Source organism: Melanaphis sacchari, unplaced genomic scaffold (assembly GCF_002803265.2).
Source record: "Melanaphis sacchari strain LSU unplaced genomic scaffold, SCAv2.0 Contig212_pilon_pilon, whole genome shotgun sequence".
Taxonomy (NCBI): Eukaryota; Metazoa; Arthropoda; class Insecta; order Hemiptera; family Aphididae; genus Melanaphis; species Melanaphis sacchari.
The window spans coordinates 209643-228871 of record NW_020271059.1 but is presented as its reverse complement, the minus strand read 5'-3'; the positions used below and the strand labels follow the sequence as shown (position 1 = coordinate 228871).

Here is a 19229-nt window from a genome sequence, read left to right as displayed (position 1 = left end):
AAGACATGTTAGGTAGTTTATAGTATTATTATTTTAAAATATACAAATATTTAAAAAGCATAATTTTTTTGTATATTGTTATAGCTTTTATTTTTTAATATTCTATTCAAAAATAGTTTTATTTTTTAAAATTACGGTCCTGGGTAAAACAAAAATGATCAAACTATAGATATTTTTATAAAATCGGTAAAACGCTTTCGAAGTTAAAAACCGGGGAACTCGCTCTACTCTACAGTAAGTGTTGAGTGTACTTCGTCATTTAATAGATAACTGCAATGGATATATTCATTTTGAATTCAATGAGATATCATTAAATAGGTACCTATACGAAAAATTATTCTGAGCAGAAACAGTTTTGTCAGCCTGCAGTATTATAAAGTTTATATAGTTTTTTAACATAAAATTTCATAACTAAATTTTATTTTGATTTTTTCAAAAACTAATATTGCATGAAAATGTATGCTTCATCACAATATTTTTTTCCTATTATTTCGATAAATACGAGAAATTGTTCGCATTAATATTTAGGACGTTATAATAATGTGTTTAACATGATATTTTGTTTATCACAAGACTAATAATTAGGTAATATACGGGATTCACCAAATGCGTTTAATTAGTCTGTAACTAAGATGAAAAAAATCAATTTATTCTTAATTAATTAGGTACAAATATTCAATTCTTAATTCATAACAATTCTTACTTGAATAATGTTGAATTAATATTTTATAACTGTACGTTATACCTGAATATTTTTATTTTCCATAATTTAAATAACAAAATAATAATAAAATATTATAAACAATTATAAACTATTTAAATAAAAATAAAAACTACAATCTCAAATTGCGATAATAATCACAAATTATATAATATATAAAACATTAAATACTAATACAAAATATTTTATCATACATGAATAATATGTCAAAAACACTCCTAATATAAATTCATAGTTTTATATGTTAATAATAACTAATAATTATTACCTACTAATTGTATAATATATATAGATATATAATTTAATAATTAAATAGTAATATCATATATTTACTTCATTTAACTACATTGTTCACAACTCTTATACTAATATACAAATTTTATCACATTATTATAAAATATTAATTTACAATGAATTTCACACCATTTAATTTTTATTATTGCACTCGTTGTAAAAAATGCTTATAGGTTCCACTGTATTTTTTAAGTGTGTGAAAATATATTATTATACCGTAACAAAACAATTATATTATAATTTAATACTAAACGACGGGTCTAAAAAGTACCAACTATCTTTTACAATTGTACCGACTAAACAAATACTATTGTTTGTAGAAATTTTTAAAGGATTAATTATAGTTACCTTTATTATATTATCCAACTAACAACTTGTATGATAATGAATTAAAAAATAGAGAACCTATTCACTTGTTTCATTAACTAAGGCACAATCTGATCAGCACTATGTAACATTCTACATAGTGGGTGAATGTGAATCATAATGATTATATTGTTTATCAATTAACAATGTATTACTATTTAATATTTAATATTATTACAACTTGTACTAAATAATATAGGTATAAACTCAATATAGTATTACTATAGGTAAATAGTTGAATAGGATAATGTGATTAGTGTGTATAAATACTTAATATAGGTATATTATGCCTATAACATAATATTATATATATATATTATGAGCAACATTTATTATTCAGGTTATGGTTTTGATTATTATTAAGTATGTATAGGAATATAAATTATATTTGGAACTTACTAATCACTACAAACGTACAATATAAGTACTAAAATAAAAAATAGTAATATTAATCTAAAGGACCAATCAAAAATACTTTATACGCACACTGTGCCTGGACACTTACAGTCAATAGACAATCTAATGGTTCATGATTTGTGAAATGGTAAGCGATAAAGTAGACAACCTAATGTGATTTATAAGGACTATGCTGTTGTCAAGGAACGAAAGCTTAAAACTATACGCTTATACGGTTTAAATATAAAAACGAAGAGTTTAGAAGCAGTGATGTAGTCGTAATTGTTTACCCTCTTAATATACTACATTTTTATTATTTTTATATTTATAATTATATAAATACATTATGTCACTATGTTACTACCATGCTGCAATCGAGTCTCCACAGTCTACAATCATACTCATAGAAATATATTATACATTTAAATTTTTTATGATTACTTAGATAATATGTAATTAAGTAATATTAATTTTTAAGTAGTTATAATCAAATAGGATTTTTAAATTTTAATTATACATATTATCAGTTAATAAAAACAAAAATAGAATTAGAGGAAAATATTAAAATACGAAATAAAATATATCTCATACTTTTTGAAATCACTATAAGTATGTTGAGCTACTGTTAAATTTGGTATCTATTTAGGAAACTAATATGCTTAGCTTATAAAATAATAAGCAAATAAAAATTAAAAAGCATATAAACAAATAATTAAATCATAAGATTTTCCACAAACTAGCTTTTTCTTCATTTAATTTTATCCGTGCAACTTTTCGAGATCTGTTAATATCTTATCGATTACTTAATATAATACGTTTTTCCATAATGTACCTATCAAAATGACTTTATGATCAGTATACTTACGCTGTACAATAGATATTAATGTCTAATTAGTAATTACAGTGTTGTACTGTCGTATATTATACTAAAAAATACTAGGCTGTAGCCCATAAGTGCGAAAAAAATATCTTTTTAATAAATCATAAGCGCAAATAAATTTTACAAAAATAAAGTATATTTTATAAATTAGATATAAGTTTATAATGTATATATTGTGTAATCATCTTAAATAATTATTAACCTTCACCGTAATTCGTCATGATTATACAAAACTTAAACCTTAAACTGAACTGTCTGAATTCTATCACTGTTAATGAATTTTTGAATTATAAAAATACATATATTTATTTAAAATTAAACTTATAGTATAACAGGTACAATATTTATTTTTGCGCTTTTATCCCACTTCTAAGGTACAAAAGCACAAAATAATAAATTTGTGTTTTTGGTCTATTGAAAAAAATCGACGATTTGCGCTTTTAGGTTTCACCAAAATATTATGAATACCTTAAATATTAGTAACAGTTTTGATTATAGAAACTATCAAATCGATAAAGTTTATTTGACATTTTATTTATTAATTAAAAATTATTTATCAAATTGGTTTATAAAATAAATGCATTCTCATACGTGTATATCCACATTTTATGTGTTATTCTATAAATTCTATAAGTATAAGAACTAACAGAAAAACAGAGAAGTTTACGCACCACTATACTACTGTTCAGAAGTATTCAGTTTAGTGAAGTTGACAAAGATTCAAGAACAAAATTGAACGAAAACAAACAAATTACGGCTATCAATTAATCAAGCTATGTAAAGAAAAAATAATAATGTTTTGATTGTGTATTCTTACGGGTTTCAGCGATGTTGTTTTTCTGGTATTATATTATTTCTATGATAATTGTTCTATGTACTGTATATATATTTTTAACATGCTTAATTAACTAACTGCGATGAGTGTAATAATGATTTACGTGATATACCCAAATTTAAACAGTAAATGAATTGTTTATTGGTTGAAGTATAGTAATTTTAGTTTATATTAATTCATCAATTAAATTATCCGTTAAAATAAAATAACTAGTCATCATGCTCTAAACATATTATAAATTAAGTCAAAAAGAGTTGTGTATAATACCCCAAATTTTTCAGTTCAGATAATATACAACCAAAATATTAGGTACTACCTATTACAACAATACAGTAGGTTGAATTAATAATGTTTGTTGAAAACGTTTAAAATATTGTGCGGAAGTATAAAATATAAAAATACACAAAAGATTTATGTCCCAACGCATATTTTTTTTTGAAATTTAACAATATAGCACATTAATGCATATCGTTATTCATTTTTTAAATACCTATGTAATTTCAACCAAATTTGAACTTAAAATATTTATAAAAAAATATATATAATAGTATAAATAATATTATTTAGATCTTTTGATCTGCATGAACTACATTGTACTAGACTTTCAAATCCTAGCTATAATTGCATGTTTTATAAATTTTAAATTGTAAAATAATTTATAAATTTACCTTATTTTTTTCAAAATATGATTTTCAAATGCTTACAAAAAATAATTGTGCCTATGTATTATTTTACAGATATAAGAACAATTTAAGTGGAATCATGTACTAAACTTTTAATCATTTTGACTTATTATTTACATGGAAACCTGACTTAATGAATAAAATGACCAGGTTCCGAAAAAAAGATATTTAGTCCAATGTATTTCGACCTGTCTATAACGGACACTTTGTATTAATGACACAGACACTAAATTTTTACTGCGGTACTTTCATAATGGACAAAAATCCTACTTATAATCCAAATGTACGTCATGCCATTATTTCCATTTATATGTATAAACTACGAAAAAACGTCAATACGAAACGAAACGCAATTAGGTACATGTGAAAACACGGATTACGACCGATTATATTATCGCCGATTTTGATAACGTTAATGGCGACTGGCGAGTACTTATTGAATTATGAAGTTGAATTACATACATACAATTTAACAAAAATAATTCTAGTTATAAATTGCAATACATATAAATGATAACCATTAATTAATTTAACGTTTTTATTCAGTTTCTATTTCGCAGTCAGAGTTATACTGTTATACATACCTATTTGCTTTTCAATGCCAACTCCCGTATCGTGTAAAGCTTTGAATTTAAAACAATAGGTAGACATTATTCGTTGTAAAGACCCTAGCGGTTTGTCTATTTTGTATTTATTAGACACAATATTAATAAAATATGCGTACAAAATTTTCATTTTTCATTATATATTATGTTTGTAGATTAATTTAATTTTAGAACACTGAAACCTGTCTACAATGGATAATTATTTTGGTCCCGTAACTGGCCGTTATATTTTATAATATATACAGGTTTCACTGTATTTAATTTAAACTTCTATGTGTTATGTATACAACCAAAAATATAAATACCTTCAAAAATAATTTTATGGTTTATAAATTGCTCAGTAAGTCGAAAAAAAAAAAGTAATCAACATAATATGGTGAGAACTCTGCGATTCGATAAAATTATACAATAGAGTCATCTTAAAAAATTGAATTAGCTCTTTGAGTTTGTTGTGTAGATGTTTTTTTTTTTACAATTCAATAGGTACGAACACTATTTTGCTATTGGCCGTCATATAGTAGGTATGCAGTTTACCGTCCGGTTTTTACACAGGCCTAAGTTTATCTTTAATAGATACAGTTTCTTCGGTGAACATTTTATCTTTATGACTTTTGATAACAATACTTCCACAGTTCCACATTTTGTAAAAGTATGAGATCAAACACTCAGTAGGTCACTAATTGAACGACTCTACAATTTATACGCAGTCATACACTCAAAATGTTGTCAAAAGATTTTTATTTAATTATATGTAGAGATCTCAAATGTTTCAATTAGCAAAAATGTTTTGGAGAATAATGAAAATTCCGAATGCTTTAAGTATGGTAATGCTACGTAAGGAGAGGTATAAGGAAAAATGAATTTTACGTTGTAAGAGAAAGGGATGTCAAACAACACAAATCTTAAGGTGAGAAAATTAAGTTTTTGTATTCTTTAAGCTTATTTCATCATAGTTGTGTACAATTATAGGAAAGATAATGACTATATTATGACATAATTTTTAATTAATTTACTTGCGGTAGACCGTATACTATGTGATAGCCCTGCTATATTCTACAACAATGCACGATACGGTTATATTGTACGCAAGACGTATAATATAGTGAATACTACAAATGCGGGAACGTGGAATGGCATGAGACGCGTAATAATAATTAGAAATAATAATATTTATTTTAAAATTGACGAAATTCCTTTCCGCCTTCTGTCACAAATACATGTGATGCATATTTTGTATAGCAGTCTGCTATTCAATATTCTAAAACAATATCGGATTTTCCGGCATCCCGGTTCGATACGACGGTATTGTTCTATTTTCATATTATTATTATTGTGTAACGTCATTGATTAAATATAGACTTATGACTTATGTGTATATTTAATTAATGGTAATATTTTCACTTACAGCTCGCAGGATAACAAAGCTTTAAGTAACAAGTAACAACTATACTGTTATACTGGATCTTAAAAACAAAGAGGTATCTCCCATACGCCACTGGTTATAGATAACATAATTGATAATATTATACGATTTATTATTATTTTATTTTATTTTATGACAAAAATGTAAAGTCAGATTAGACTAATACAGTTTATTATTAAGCAAAATTTAGCTTCTATTTTTTTTATTCGGAAACACTGCGATAGTTGTTAGCGCCGTTAGCGGTGGGCGGCGGCATCGTCATCGTCGGTGGAGGTGATGTATGGCGGTCATTATTTTGGATTTCCTGTCAGACGTGATTTACAATTTACCGACACGATCCTGGTGAGCGAAATATTCGCGTCTGTAGAAAAAAAAATTATTTCACAGTGCTGTCACCTCGTTCTATTCTTATAATTTATTCTATTATTTTCAGCAAAATAAATTTCCGATTGAGTTGTTTATCTCAACGTTCTCATAGTGTCCATTTTGCCGACGGAACATACGTCGTTCGTCCTCCAATACGGCAAACGGTGTAACCCATTGTTGCCAGTCGGTTATCGATCGAAAACGGCGACGTGTTTTGGTCAGTCAAAACTGGTAGTTAGCGGCTCTGTTCCTCATTTATATCTATCCGTATCGTATTCAATCGGCGTTCTTGAAAAACATCATTTTTGCCATCTTGTACTTTACGTTGTTTGTTCCGAAACGGGTTTGCGCCATTCTTCAAGATGACTGAAGAAATTGAAGATATCGTGTAAGTACTTATATTTTTTGGTAATCAACGTCGATCATCCGAAATCGGTGGCGTTATTTTAGTGCTTAAATAATAATTGTTGTACCGACGCCATCGCTCATCGATTGATTTCGTTCTCGAAATGAACACATAGGTCAGTGTTTTTAATGGTAAAAATAATATCTCATTGCTAGATGCTCTAGCTATGTGTAAAATTTGATCAGACAGTACACTGTTAAAAAATTTTGTGTACTTAATGTGATTTCAATCACTTATTGTTAATTTTATATTACTAGGCTTGATGCTATAATAGACGCACTGTCTATTAATGAGTTGCAATGTCTTCAATAGAAATTTTATTAAATTTAGTGATTTAAAAAATATATGAAATATGTTAAATGATTTAATTTTAAATTTATATCCTACTGGTTAAGTTAAGTACCTATATAATTAGTTAAGTAAAAAAAATGTACCATAACAAAAAATACCTATATACCTATCTACTTTGTCAAAATAGCTATTATTATTTTTAATATTAGAATTATTACCTCTTGTACCTATTTATGTTGTATAATTATTTCATTAAGTTATTCATAGTTCTTTAAATTCAGTTAAATTTATTTTTATAAGATATATGGGCTTAACCCTTGAAAACATTCATATTATGTTAATTAATACTCTTGATAGACAATGAAAAAATAATATAAATTTTTATTATATTAAAATTCATAGTTTTGATTAACTTGTTTTCTATTCAATTATTTTATTTTATTTTGTAATATATATATTTATATTGTTATGAACCTCAGCCTTATAATAGACGACACTGACAAGTATTTAAATCACAACAAGTATTGATGAATAATATATCTATGCTAGAAAGACTAAGGTCTATCTTTGTTTTAATTTGTTAATCAAATTTGCAAATCGAAAGTAATTACCTTATCCTAAATATTAATATTAGAGATACTACAATGGTGAATCCATAATCATTATGATTAATGAATGACACATTTCATTTTATATCTATTATAAGTAAAATTCTTATTAGTGCAATACCGTTTCTCTTTGTTTTGCGTTTTTATATTTAATTAAATGAGCTCAATAGTTGGAGTATGTTTTCTGGTGATGGTATCTAGAATAAGTAATTGAATTAACATTATTATTTTTTGTGTTTTCAAAACCAATATTTATTTGAGCATATATCCTAAAAAAAATTACTAAATTCACAGTTAAATTTCACATATTAATACCACAATATTTTAACTGTGATTGTAATTTGTTTTAAATTTTTTTCTTATTATTATTATTATTATTTATTTATTTTTTATTGAACTTGAGCCCGGAGATTAGGGCCATTAGGTGTTGTAGGTAAGATTGGTATTGTAGGTTGTTATAGTTTATAGCAAACATGTTTATGTTTGGTAAGGTTTTTAACCACTATGAACTTGGATGATTACTCATCCAGAAGCTAGTAGCTGTGGCCGTTACTTACTGTCAGTCGGATTCCGTGACTGGTAGCAGCCAACGCACCACACTAAGCCACTTATTTTTATTAATTTTTTTTATTTACTATCTATATTGAGTTAATTAAATTATGATTTAAATTGAATTATAATTTTAGAAAATCATGAAATACTTTATGTATTGGTTTTTTTTTGTTATTTATAGGAGATTTAATGTGGATGAAGAATGTACACAAACTATTCATGGCAACTCTATAAAAGTTTTTTCAAGTCAAGGATCTCATAACAAAGGAAGTTCAAAATTAACACTTAAAAATTTTGTTAATTTTAATTGGGATCAATGTTATTATCGCGGGCAGTTAATTGCCTTGCATATAAGTGAAAAGTACATAGCTTATGGTTTTTCTAATAGTAAGTTATTATCAATTACACTAATTATTTAATTTTTCATAAAAATATTGTTTTATTTGTTATTATTATTATTATAGCTGATACTTTTGAGGGTTTGGTTCGTGTTGTCAAAACAGAAAGTAAAGAAAGAGCATTAATCAAAGGATTTTCAAATTTAATTGAAGATATAAGTTTTGCTCATCTTTATGAAATAATAATGTTGGCCTGTATTGACCAATCTGGTACTACGAATGTTTATGTCATTAAAGAAGAAAATTGTACCTCAAATTTAAGAGTTTTTCCAGTTTTTCAAATCAATGGGGTTCGTATATTTTTTTTTTTTTAGACATTTGAATTACTGCAATACTTAAATATATTTAATTAGTTCATTAAATAATTTATTATGTGCGATAAGATTCATTTAAACCACATATTGATTATAGCAGATGACGTCAAATGGTGTCCATCAACAACATTGAATGTGCTGTACGACACCAATTGGCATTATCTACCTTGTTATTAAACGCACTACAATTTTGTCAGCATTACAATTAAACTATTAGTTTTTTGTTAGTATTACGATCAAACTATTGGTTTTTTGTTAGCATCTTTTTCGAGTATTATTTCGTATAATATATTATTCATACATATACTCATATATATAACATGTGTAAATCATACATAAATATTTTAATCTTTCAATTTTTCAACTTTTAAAATTTTTTTTTAACAAATGTACTAAAATATAGTACACAATTAACATATCAATGATTTCAAAAGTATATCATATTTAAATAAGTAATAATAGTTATGTTAGGTAGTTTAATGATTAATTTTAACATTACTGTGTTTTTAATTTATGGGTAATATACTAACATTTAGAAATATCGATTATAGCCGAATAATATAACATTAGTCAAGATAACAAATGTTATCACCAGCTACCATAAATTGTGTTAACTGTTGGCCAATGTATTATCCTGATTTTTAATATTAGACAAAGACTTTTGGATAATATTTTGATAACTATTAGAATGTAACAGTCTAATATAATAAAAAAAATTTTAATTTATTGAGTAAAAGTATAAAATATAACTTAAATTAATTATTTTAAGTGTAGAATTAAAATGTAATAATTTATTATTACATGGCATGATTCCATGATATTTTCAATTGCACAAAATTCTAGTATATAATATACACTTTTATCAAATTTAAAACTTTTAATATTATCCATGTAATGTTCATATGTCATGTTTATAAATAAAGAATTACCATTTGCAAAAAATGCCTGACTAAAATTGGTTTTATTTGGACAATCTTCATATATGCACATATTAGATAAAAACTTAGCTCTGATTATTATTATTATTGTATCAAAATTACATTATGCTGTAATAAATAAAATAAAATAAAAACATTAACATTACTCATAACTTAAATATGGATCTATTATCTTACATTCATTATGTAATATAACATATTAATTTTTGATAACACTACAAAATTTATAATAATAATCCTTTTGTCCACTTCATATACATATGCCAAAGTAATTTTTCATCACTTGCTCAATCTATTTCTACCAATTTTTTGGTAAAGTACCATATATTTTACATATTTACATCTTATTTTTATTTGAGATAGATTGTGTTTAGTATTTTTAATGAAATCAACATCAAAATCTTGTATCCACTTTTGTTAGATCCTTAACAATTAAATCCTAATTATCCCTAGTGTACCTTATTAGGAATATAAAAAGTTGAAAAAATAACGTCTCATACCAATAATAACTAGTAATAGCTAAATATATTTTGAGACACCTAAATTCAAATATTGGTTCTTATTACAATGCTGTTTGTGATCTTAAAAAAAAAAAAATAATAAACAATAACGTATAATAATAATAATAATAAAACTATAGCCAAATTATTGTATTCTATGTTAGAAATTTCTTTCAGTTAAATAATAAAAATATAAATAAATTAATTTGATTGTTTAGTTATTTAATATTTTATTAAAAGAAGTTAAATGCATTTTCTTAATGTTTAATTAGTTATTAATTATGTATTACATCATAATTAATAACCAATGTATTTACAAATTGTTTTTTGTAAATTGTGTATAATTATTACATTAATTAAATATTTTATTTTATTTTTTTTTTAGGATCCATCATATTGTTTTAAAAATAAATATCTTTTATCTTGGTGTCAATTTATTCCGGAACAAGTTAATCATTTAAAAGAGCTCGAATTTGAACCAACTTATAAAGGAAAAATATTGGCAGTGGTTCGTGCTTCAGAAGTAAGAATAATTTAGTTTCAATTTTGAGAATTAATAAATTATATGTTACTAATGTTTTATAATTTTTTTAATAAGGTTGAAATATGGCATGTTGGCGTTGCAAGCAATTTCACAGATGGTCCAGTTTTTGCTAATATGAGTTTGAATAAATCAATGGACAAGCATGTTTTAAATAATATTAATAATGCAGTGATAAAAATCGATTTGAAAGAAGCTGATATTATTAGCTTATCGTTTTCTCCAGATGGTTCAACTATATCATTAGCATTAAATAATGGATCTATTTATTTTTATCAAGTACGCAATATAACTATTAAAATATTAACTATTATCATTTAGTAAAAATATTAATTTAATTATTTTATAATATTTGAGGTATCTTTTGACCATATTGCTGATACTCCAAAGCGTGTATTTACTTGGCTTCCTAAAGAAATATTTTTGTCTTTAAAATCTTTGGCATTTTTAGACAACCGTAAGACTATTGATGGAGAGTAAGTAGTTCTTCATTCTTATTAATATATTTTTAGTATTTTCTTACCAATTTAATTAGTTCTTTTATTAATGTACTTCATATTTTTTTATGTTTTGTAGTGTGGAACTTTGGAAGTATGTAGTGACTTTATCTAATGATGACGAAATTATTTTATGGTCTTGTGAAACTTGGAAAATTCTTCAAAAAGTAAAATTTGTCCGATCTTTTTCAAAACTAAATTCCATGAAGTTAACAATTGACGGAACTGGAAGATATATATTTTTGAGTGACATTGACAATAATGTATGTTAAAAAGTATTGAACATATTGTTTCTTTTATATTTATTTTTTATTTTTTCCTTATATTTCAGTTACTTTATGTCATGGAAGTAACTGATGATATTAAGACTGCTAAAAAAAATATTAAAATAATTAGCATTACTGAAGTTTTGCTACAAAGTCCCATGTTAAACATGATAATTGGTGATGTTAAAATTGATCGTAATGATTTAGATCTTACAGAAAATCACAATTCGAGTAATTTTTTGTTTTTGCATTAATATTTATTTATTAGTAATAAAAATAATATTATTTTCAATTACAGATAATATTTTATCTAGTAAATATACAACTACAATAAATTTATTTGCAATTCAACCAAAGTCACTACAAGAAGGTCAATTAATTATTGAATCTCCAGTTTTATCTAATACGGAACATTGTAGTGAACAAATTAACATTGAATCTACAAATATATTCCCAAAACCACCAATACTAGATCTTCTCATAGAACCTGTTGATTCCACTACAACTATTAATAATTCTGAAGGTAAATATATGAATATGTTAGTGTTTGTAATTAATTTAGCAAGCTATTATATACTGATTTTAGTATACCTTCCACTAAGTTATATAATTTATATCAAGACATTTTTGATTAAATTGAGATGTAATGTTTTGATTAATTTTTAACTTAAATAAATTAAGTATTAAAATAACTTGAATAGAAATAACTCATTTTGTATTTATTTAAATTTATAAATTTTTATTTGATTTCAAATTTCAGATTATGTTTGACTTGATTTTAATAATATAAATACTATTAATTCTAGCAAATAATTTCTTGAATATTACTGTTTTAAAAAATACATTTTATTTCATGTATTTAAATATAAATCAAATAATGTAAAGTTTTTTACTTTGAAATTTAATATTTAACTATGTATTCAAAAATATTATTTTTCATCAAATCATTATATTATTACCTACTCAATTAATAGACTAATGATTATAATATGTTTGAGCAGCAACCGCAACTATTTATCATTAAGAATGTCTAATGTTAAATTAAACTTATTATAATGTTTTGTTAAACCGATGAAATAATTTATTTTTAAGTATACATTTTTTAATTTTAATAACTAAATATTACACAAAAAATTAATAATTTACAAAACAAATTAATGTGTATATTAAATTCTTCTTATTTTTATCTAATTCTAGTTTTAAATAAATTGGATTAGAGTAAAAGTAATTTGCTTAATTAAATATTGTTTTACAAAAAAAAAAAAAAATCATTCTTTAATAATAATTAAACTATTATGTTTGAATATTTTGCAACTACTATTACATATTAAGTTTAAATATCTAATATTTTTATTATTTTATTTATTAAAATCCTTAAATAATTAATTATAAATTAAAAATGTATATACATTTTCTCGATTAAATACAATTATAAAATATAAAAACAAGTTTATATTACTTATTTCTCTTATTAACCTGGGGGAGGCATATATACATCTTATAATGTAGAATCTATAATTTAAAATATTTGAAAGATTAACATAAAAAAGATTAAAAGTAAAAAGTATAAAGATACTAACAATTCTTTATTTAATTTATAAAAAAGTTAATGATAATATATTTTTTGTAATATTTGATTTTTTTATTTTATTTTACAATAAGAAATACACAATCTATACAACGTAGCACAATAAGTATATATGATATTATAATAGTAGCATGAATATTTTAAAACAAGAAATCACCCATTGGTGACACTTGACTGGGAAATATTTGATTAAAAAAAAAACTATCTTAATGATTTTTATACATTAATATAAATCAATAATATAAGTAATAAATTTAATTAAATAACACAAAGTTTACTCATTTTAATAATTTTAAACTAAGTTTATATTGATTTACTTGGCATTATTAACTAGTCATTGTTATGTTAATTAAATTGTATAAGTAGAACATTGTTTACTTACTATTAGGCGGCTAAAATTTAGTTCATATAGTTTTGTTGTTTTTTTTTCTGTTTTTTTATTACTTATTCTTATTATTATTTAAATATTATGATACTGGAATTGTTAACTAGTAACAATATTTTTTTTGTCTAAATTTCTAACTTTATGTTATCATTACAATTGGTTAATTTGAATACCAGCCATACATATTAAAATTATTAAATGTATATTTATTAATTTTAAATAAATTTAAACAAAATATAGTTTTAATTATTTATAATAATATTTAATACACACACATACAATATATACATATATATATATTATTTTATATTCATTTAAGGATTTCCATTTAAATCGTATAAAAGTTAAATAGATGGAAATATATAATTTACAATATACATTAAGAGTTAATTTAATTTGTATATTATTAACCTGGGTCTATTGGTTTGTATTCAATGCAATATTTTCTAGGACCTTATAAAGTATAATTATTTATTTATGTTTTAATTAAAATTATATTTCTAATGTTTTTCAGTTCAAGAATTTCAAATTCGCAAAGAAGAGAACATTCTGCAAGATCTTACTCCATTAGAAGTTCACAGTTTAGTAAAAGAAAAATTGAGATTAAAAGGAATAAGTCTTAATCCAAAAAGTGCTTCTAATTCTTCCAATTCAATACAGGTATATTATCTTTCATTTTTTTTTTGTTTACATTATATTTTGTGATTTAAAAAAAAATTGAATATTATAGATTCAAAATAGGCAAAAGAATAATTATAACAATATACAACCAATTGTAGTTCAACCATCAAGTACTTATTCCTATCCACAAGTATACAACAAATTAATTATTATGAATAAGTAGATAGTTGTATGAATTAAAGTAAATATTTGCATTTATATTTTATTTATTTATTTATTATTGCGGATAAAAGGTTTGAATCAATCAAATGTTAAGTTTTGAATTTATTTAGTTAGAAAATTATAAATACATATGGTATCTATATATTTTTTTAGGATTTTGATTTGAATGAAGCAAGAGAATGTAGTCCAAGTAACAATGAAGTTCAAACCATTTTACAACAACAAACTGATCAAGAATCACAGTAAATACTTCTTATTTTAATTTTTTATCATAAATTGTATTTTATTTGAATATTTGAATCATAGATACAATTATATGGAAACACATAATGATAACTTTGAAACTGTGAGTAATTATTCTAATGGAATTGATGAAAAAGAAGAAAATAATTGTTATTCAAGCAATTCTGTGTTCAATGGTTCAGAAATCTCAACAATAAGACGACCTTTGGATAAGTCTAATGCGATAGATAATAGTATTGGTATTCAAATGGATGATATATTAACTACTTTACAAAACATGAACACTCAGTTAAAATGTATATCAAAAAAACAAAAAAAAATTGATAATCAAATTAATGCTGCTATATCAATGAATTCATCTAGTTTATGTGAAAATCTAGAACCAGTTTTGATGAGTAAATTAATATTTAAGTTAGTTACATGAGATAATTTAATTTATAGAGTATGTTACATTTTTTTATTAAAGATATGGTAAAGAATGCAAGTGATCAATCACACCGGAAACTTCAAATTATGATAGATCATCAGTTAAATTCCTCTCATAAGAAAATAACAGAAATTGTCAAAGCAACCAACTCCAATAAAGTATTAAAATTTTAATCAAATAATAGACTAATATTTTTTTATACATTTATAATCAATCACCTTTACAATTTATGCATGTTTTTAAATTATTTATGTATATTAGTCATATAATCATAATCTATTTAGCTTTAAATTCTTTAAATTATTATACTACAAACAAAATATTTTATACCAAATCAACATTTTATTAACTGAGTATTTTTTTTTTAATAAATCACATTAATACATAACTTAATTAAAATTGTAATACTTTCTTTGAGCTACTTATTAATATTTAATTATATTAATATTTTTAGGTAGATACTGAATTATTTACAAGATCTTTGGTTGCTTCGTTGAATCCAACTCTTGATGCAATTCTTAAAGATCTTTTTATGAGCACGGTTATACCTAAGTTTGAACACGCTTGTTGTTCCATGTTTAAGCAAATTGATGCATCTTTTACTGAAAGATCACTGGAATGTAAGTGTTTAAGTAAAATAGAATGAACTTTTTTTTAAATTTATGACTTCTTTTATTTAGATCAAAATGAATTGAAGTCTTTACTCAACGAAGATGGTAATATCAATAATAAATTAGAATATGCTTTTGATAAATTTAAGGTTGACATGCATAACATTATTAAAAGTACAGAAAAAAAAATATTAAGGTACCATTTGTGTAACTAATTGAATTCAATATAATGATAATTAATTATTTACTAATAGTATAAATTTATTAATTAGCACCCAACAAGACATGCAGAAACAATTTTCAATTCTACTTAAAGAGAAGTCACATGTAGAACCATGTGTGAAAGATATGGATAATACTGCTAACCAATTTATAATTTTAAGTGATATTATAAAGCTTGGTGATTATGCCCTGGCTTTTGAAAAAGTAACAGAATTTATATTTTTTAATTTGTTTTATTACATATAAACTATTATAGATTTTGTTTTAAATGTATGCATTAATTATCCCTTAATTTATTTTTAATTTTGAGGATATTTGATCAGCTATCGTACACTGTAATAATTCAATTCAATTATATTTTTACTAATGTTTGTATTAATTGATCATTATTATGTATATTAAATAAGTTAATGATCAAACACTCATTACTGTCCCATATTGTGAGTTACCATGGTCTTGAATAAAATTATAACATATGTTTAATTCTCATTAAAATACTTTAAAAATTATTTTGAACTTAAATAATTTTCAAAATTTGATTTTACAATTTTGTTTATTATGAATTTTAATAATCATAATAATAGTAGTAATAAATTTTTTAATAAAAAAATCGTTTTATAGTAAACATTAAGACTGAATTTATCAATATATAAAATGGGTTGGTTAATATAATATTTTGTTAAAAGATAAATATTATTAGACAGTAGCAAAGCTATCTAATTGCCTTCTTTATGCAAATATTTTATATGAAATATCCCTACCTTCTTTAATATCAATTATTTTAGAGTTTTATAATTAACAAACGTCCTCTGCCCCCTCAAAAAAATTCAGTGTTTGCTGCTGCTTTTATATTAAAAATAAAAAGGATTAATAATAGTTTTTATTTTGTAATTGTGAGTAGTTGATTTATACCAATGCAACTGTAATTTTAAAACGGAATATTTAATACCTAAATTATTTTTATGCCATATCTAGTTAGGTTTCATGTTTTTCAATTATCATACATTTTTTATTTTAGTTATGGCTATTAAAATAATTGAAAACAAAAATTATGTAACTTAATATACATTATAGTGCTAAATAAAAATATACTTATTGAATTTTTATTAACATTAGATTTCTTTTATTTAGGCATTGTCTGCATCAAAATTAGAACTGGTACTTTTTGTTTGTGAAAAAGTAAAACCAGAATTACTTTTCATTTCACCAAACACTTTAAAAACTCCAATTGTATTATCGTTAATTCAACAGTTATCTCATGATCTAATCAATAATACTGAACTGAAACACAAGTAATTATTTTATATTGTAATTAGTAACTTACATAATTGAAATTATTCCTTCTTCTATTGAATTTATTATTTTTAAAGGTATTTGGAAGCTGCAATCGGAAGTTTAGATTACACTAATGATCACTACAAAGAAAATATAAACTTAGTTTTAATTAAAACTGATACTAGTGTTGAGAAGTTTGTTCAACATTATCCATTAAATCCTTACAGTCGCAAGTTAAAAATGTTACAGTTGGCCATAAAGTCAATGATAAGCTACTTTACAGTAAATATTTGAGTAAATACTACATTTTATAATATTTTTTAAAAGAGACTTAAGAAATATAATGGACTGACATAACATCCATATTATTCATTTATAAACCATTTTTTTTTTTTATTATTATTATTATTATTTTTTTTTTGTTTTTATTGCTATTTTAATACAAATAACTAACATGTTTTACATTTTGTTTAAGAAAACATATTTTTTTTCATGTATTCATATAGTTCTAAGATTTAAATTCCTGCAATAACATATTTTATGTATTTTATTATTTTTTTTATAAACATTTCATACGTTACAATAAAAACCATAATGTAATTAATTATTAATAATCAGTCATTATCATTTACCAGTGATATTTATTAGAATTATTCATATCTTGTGTTATCCATATTTAGATAAAATACAATAGAATAGTCTCATTAAAGTGAATGAATTGTTTTTGGGTGGTATAATTGTTGAAATTGTACAATTTATTTAAAAATAAGAAATTTTCAAAATCAAGTTGTATTTAATTTTATAAAAATATTTATTATTTATAAATTATTTTTATACATTAATGCTTACATTTATTGCATTTTAAAATTTCATGTTTACGTTCAAGATTTTTTTTCCTAGTTTTTTAAAATTTATTTCTTTTATTTCTATTGATTGAAAGGTAACTATTATATTGATACAACAGAAATTATAAAAAAAAAGCAATGTATGGTTGTTATTGTAAAGAATCAATAAATTGTGATGCCTTACTATTCTTGCTGTTATTGGTAATATTGCACCTAGAATAGTATACACTTCAACACGTTCACCGACCGAAAATCACTTATAATATTCAGTGCTTCGTACATTTTTTTCAAGTAATTGTTCACTACTGTTAAAGCAGTAACATTATAAAATAATTATAATCAAAACCAATATAAAAATTTCAAAATGTAAAAAGAAAAATTAGGTATTGTATAATTTCATCTTGATTCATGGTACAAAATTATTTAAAACATACTATCAATAAATATTTTTTTTCTTATTGATTTTTATTATGTCATTCTTTGAAACATTTCCCATGACAAAGTGGTTTTCGGCAGACTTTACATTGAAACGACGTTTATTTTCGTATTTTAGTTTTGTACATTGAATACAATTTTTAAAGTATGTGTTTCATTTATAATTATTTGGTAAAGCAATTTTTTCTGTATAATGATTATTTTCAGATGCTTCATTTTTCTTTTTTTTTTAATTTTAAATAGTTCTATTGCTATAGTAGGCATTGAAAGTCCTATTAAATTTTGTATTAGTTGATCACAGAATTGCTTAAAGCTTTAATTTTTGCTAAATTTTTTTTGTAAATAAAATATGAATTCCACGTAATAATGTCTAATAAATAGAACAATAATTTATTATATCATCTAACCGATTTTCTTGGAGACGAATAATAGCTGACCATTTGATCTATGTGGTCAATACCACTCGTACAGTTAC

The 19229-nt window shown here is 23.3% G+C and overlaps 1 protein-coding gene across 2 annotated transcripts; it reads left to right on the top strand.

Moving 5' to 3' along the window:
- Nucleotides 1-6315: 6315 nt before the first annotated feature.
- On the top strand, nucleotides 6316-17828 carry LOC112593886 (enhancer of mRNA-decapping protein 4). Of its 2 annotated transcripts, XM_025338471.1 has the most exons (20): nucleotides 6316-6545; nucleotides 6637-6957; nucleotides 8608-8813; nucleotides 8891-9114; nucleotides 10962-11099; nucleotides 11175-11396; nucleotides 11475-11593; nucleotides 11694-11877; nucleotides 11946-12111; nucleotides 12179-12403; nucleotides 14368-14513; nucleotides 14584-14664; nucleotides 14850-14938; nucleotides 15003-15334; nucleotides 15406-15524; nucleotides 15821-15986; nucleotides 16047-16173; nucleotides 16250-16403; nucleotides 17331-17491; nucleotides 17570-17828. In XM_025338471.1, exons 2-20 carry the CDS (start codon nucleotides 6932-6934, stop codon nucleotides 17766-17768), a joined length of 3084 nt encoding a protein of 1027 aa, XP_025194256.1. In that variant the 5' UTR covers nucleotides 6316-6545; nucleotides 6637-6931; the 3' UTR covers nucleotides 17769-17828. The 2 variants fall into 2 exon arrangements, with proteins under 2 accessions (XP_025194256.1, XP_025194257.1); XM_025338472.1 differs by lacking the exon at nucleotides 6316-6545 and having other exon boundaries at nucleotides 6562-6957.
- The last annotated feature ends 1401 nt before the right edge of the window (nucleotides 17829-19229 follow it).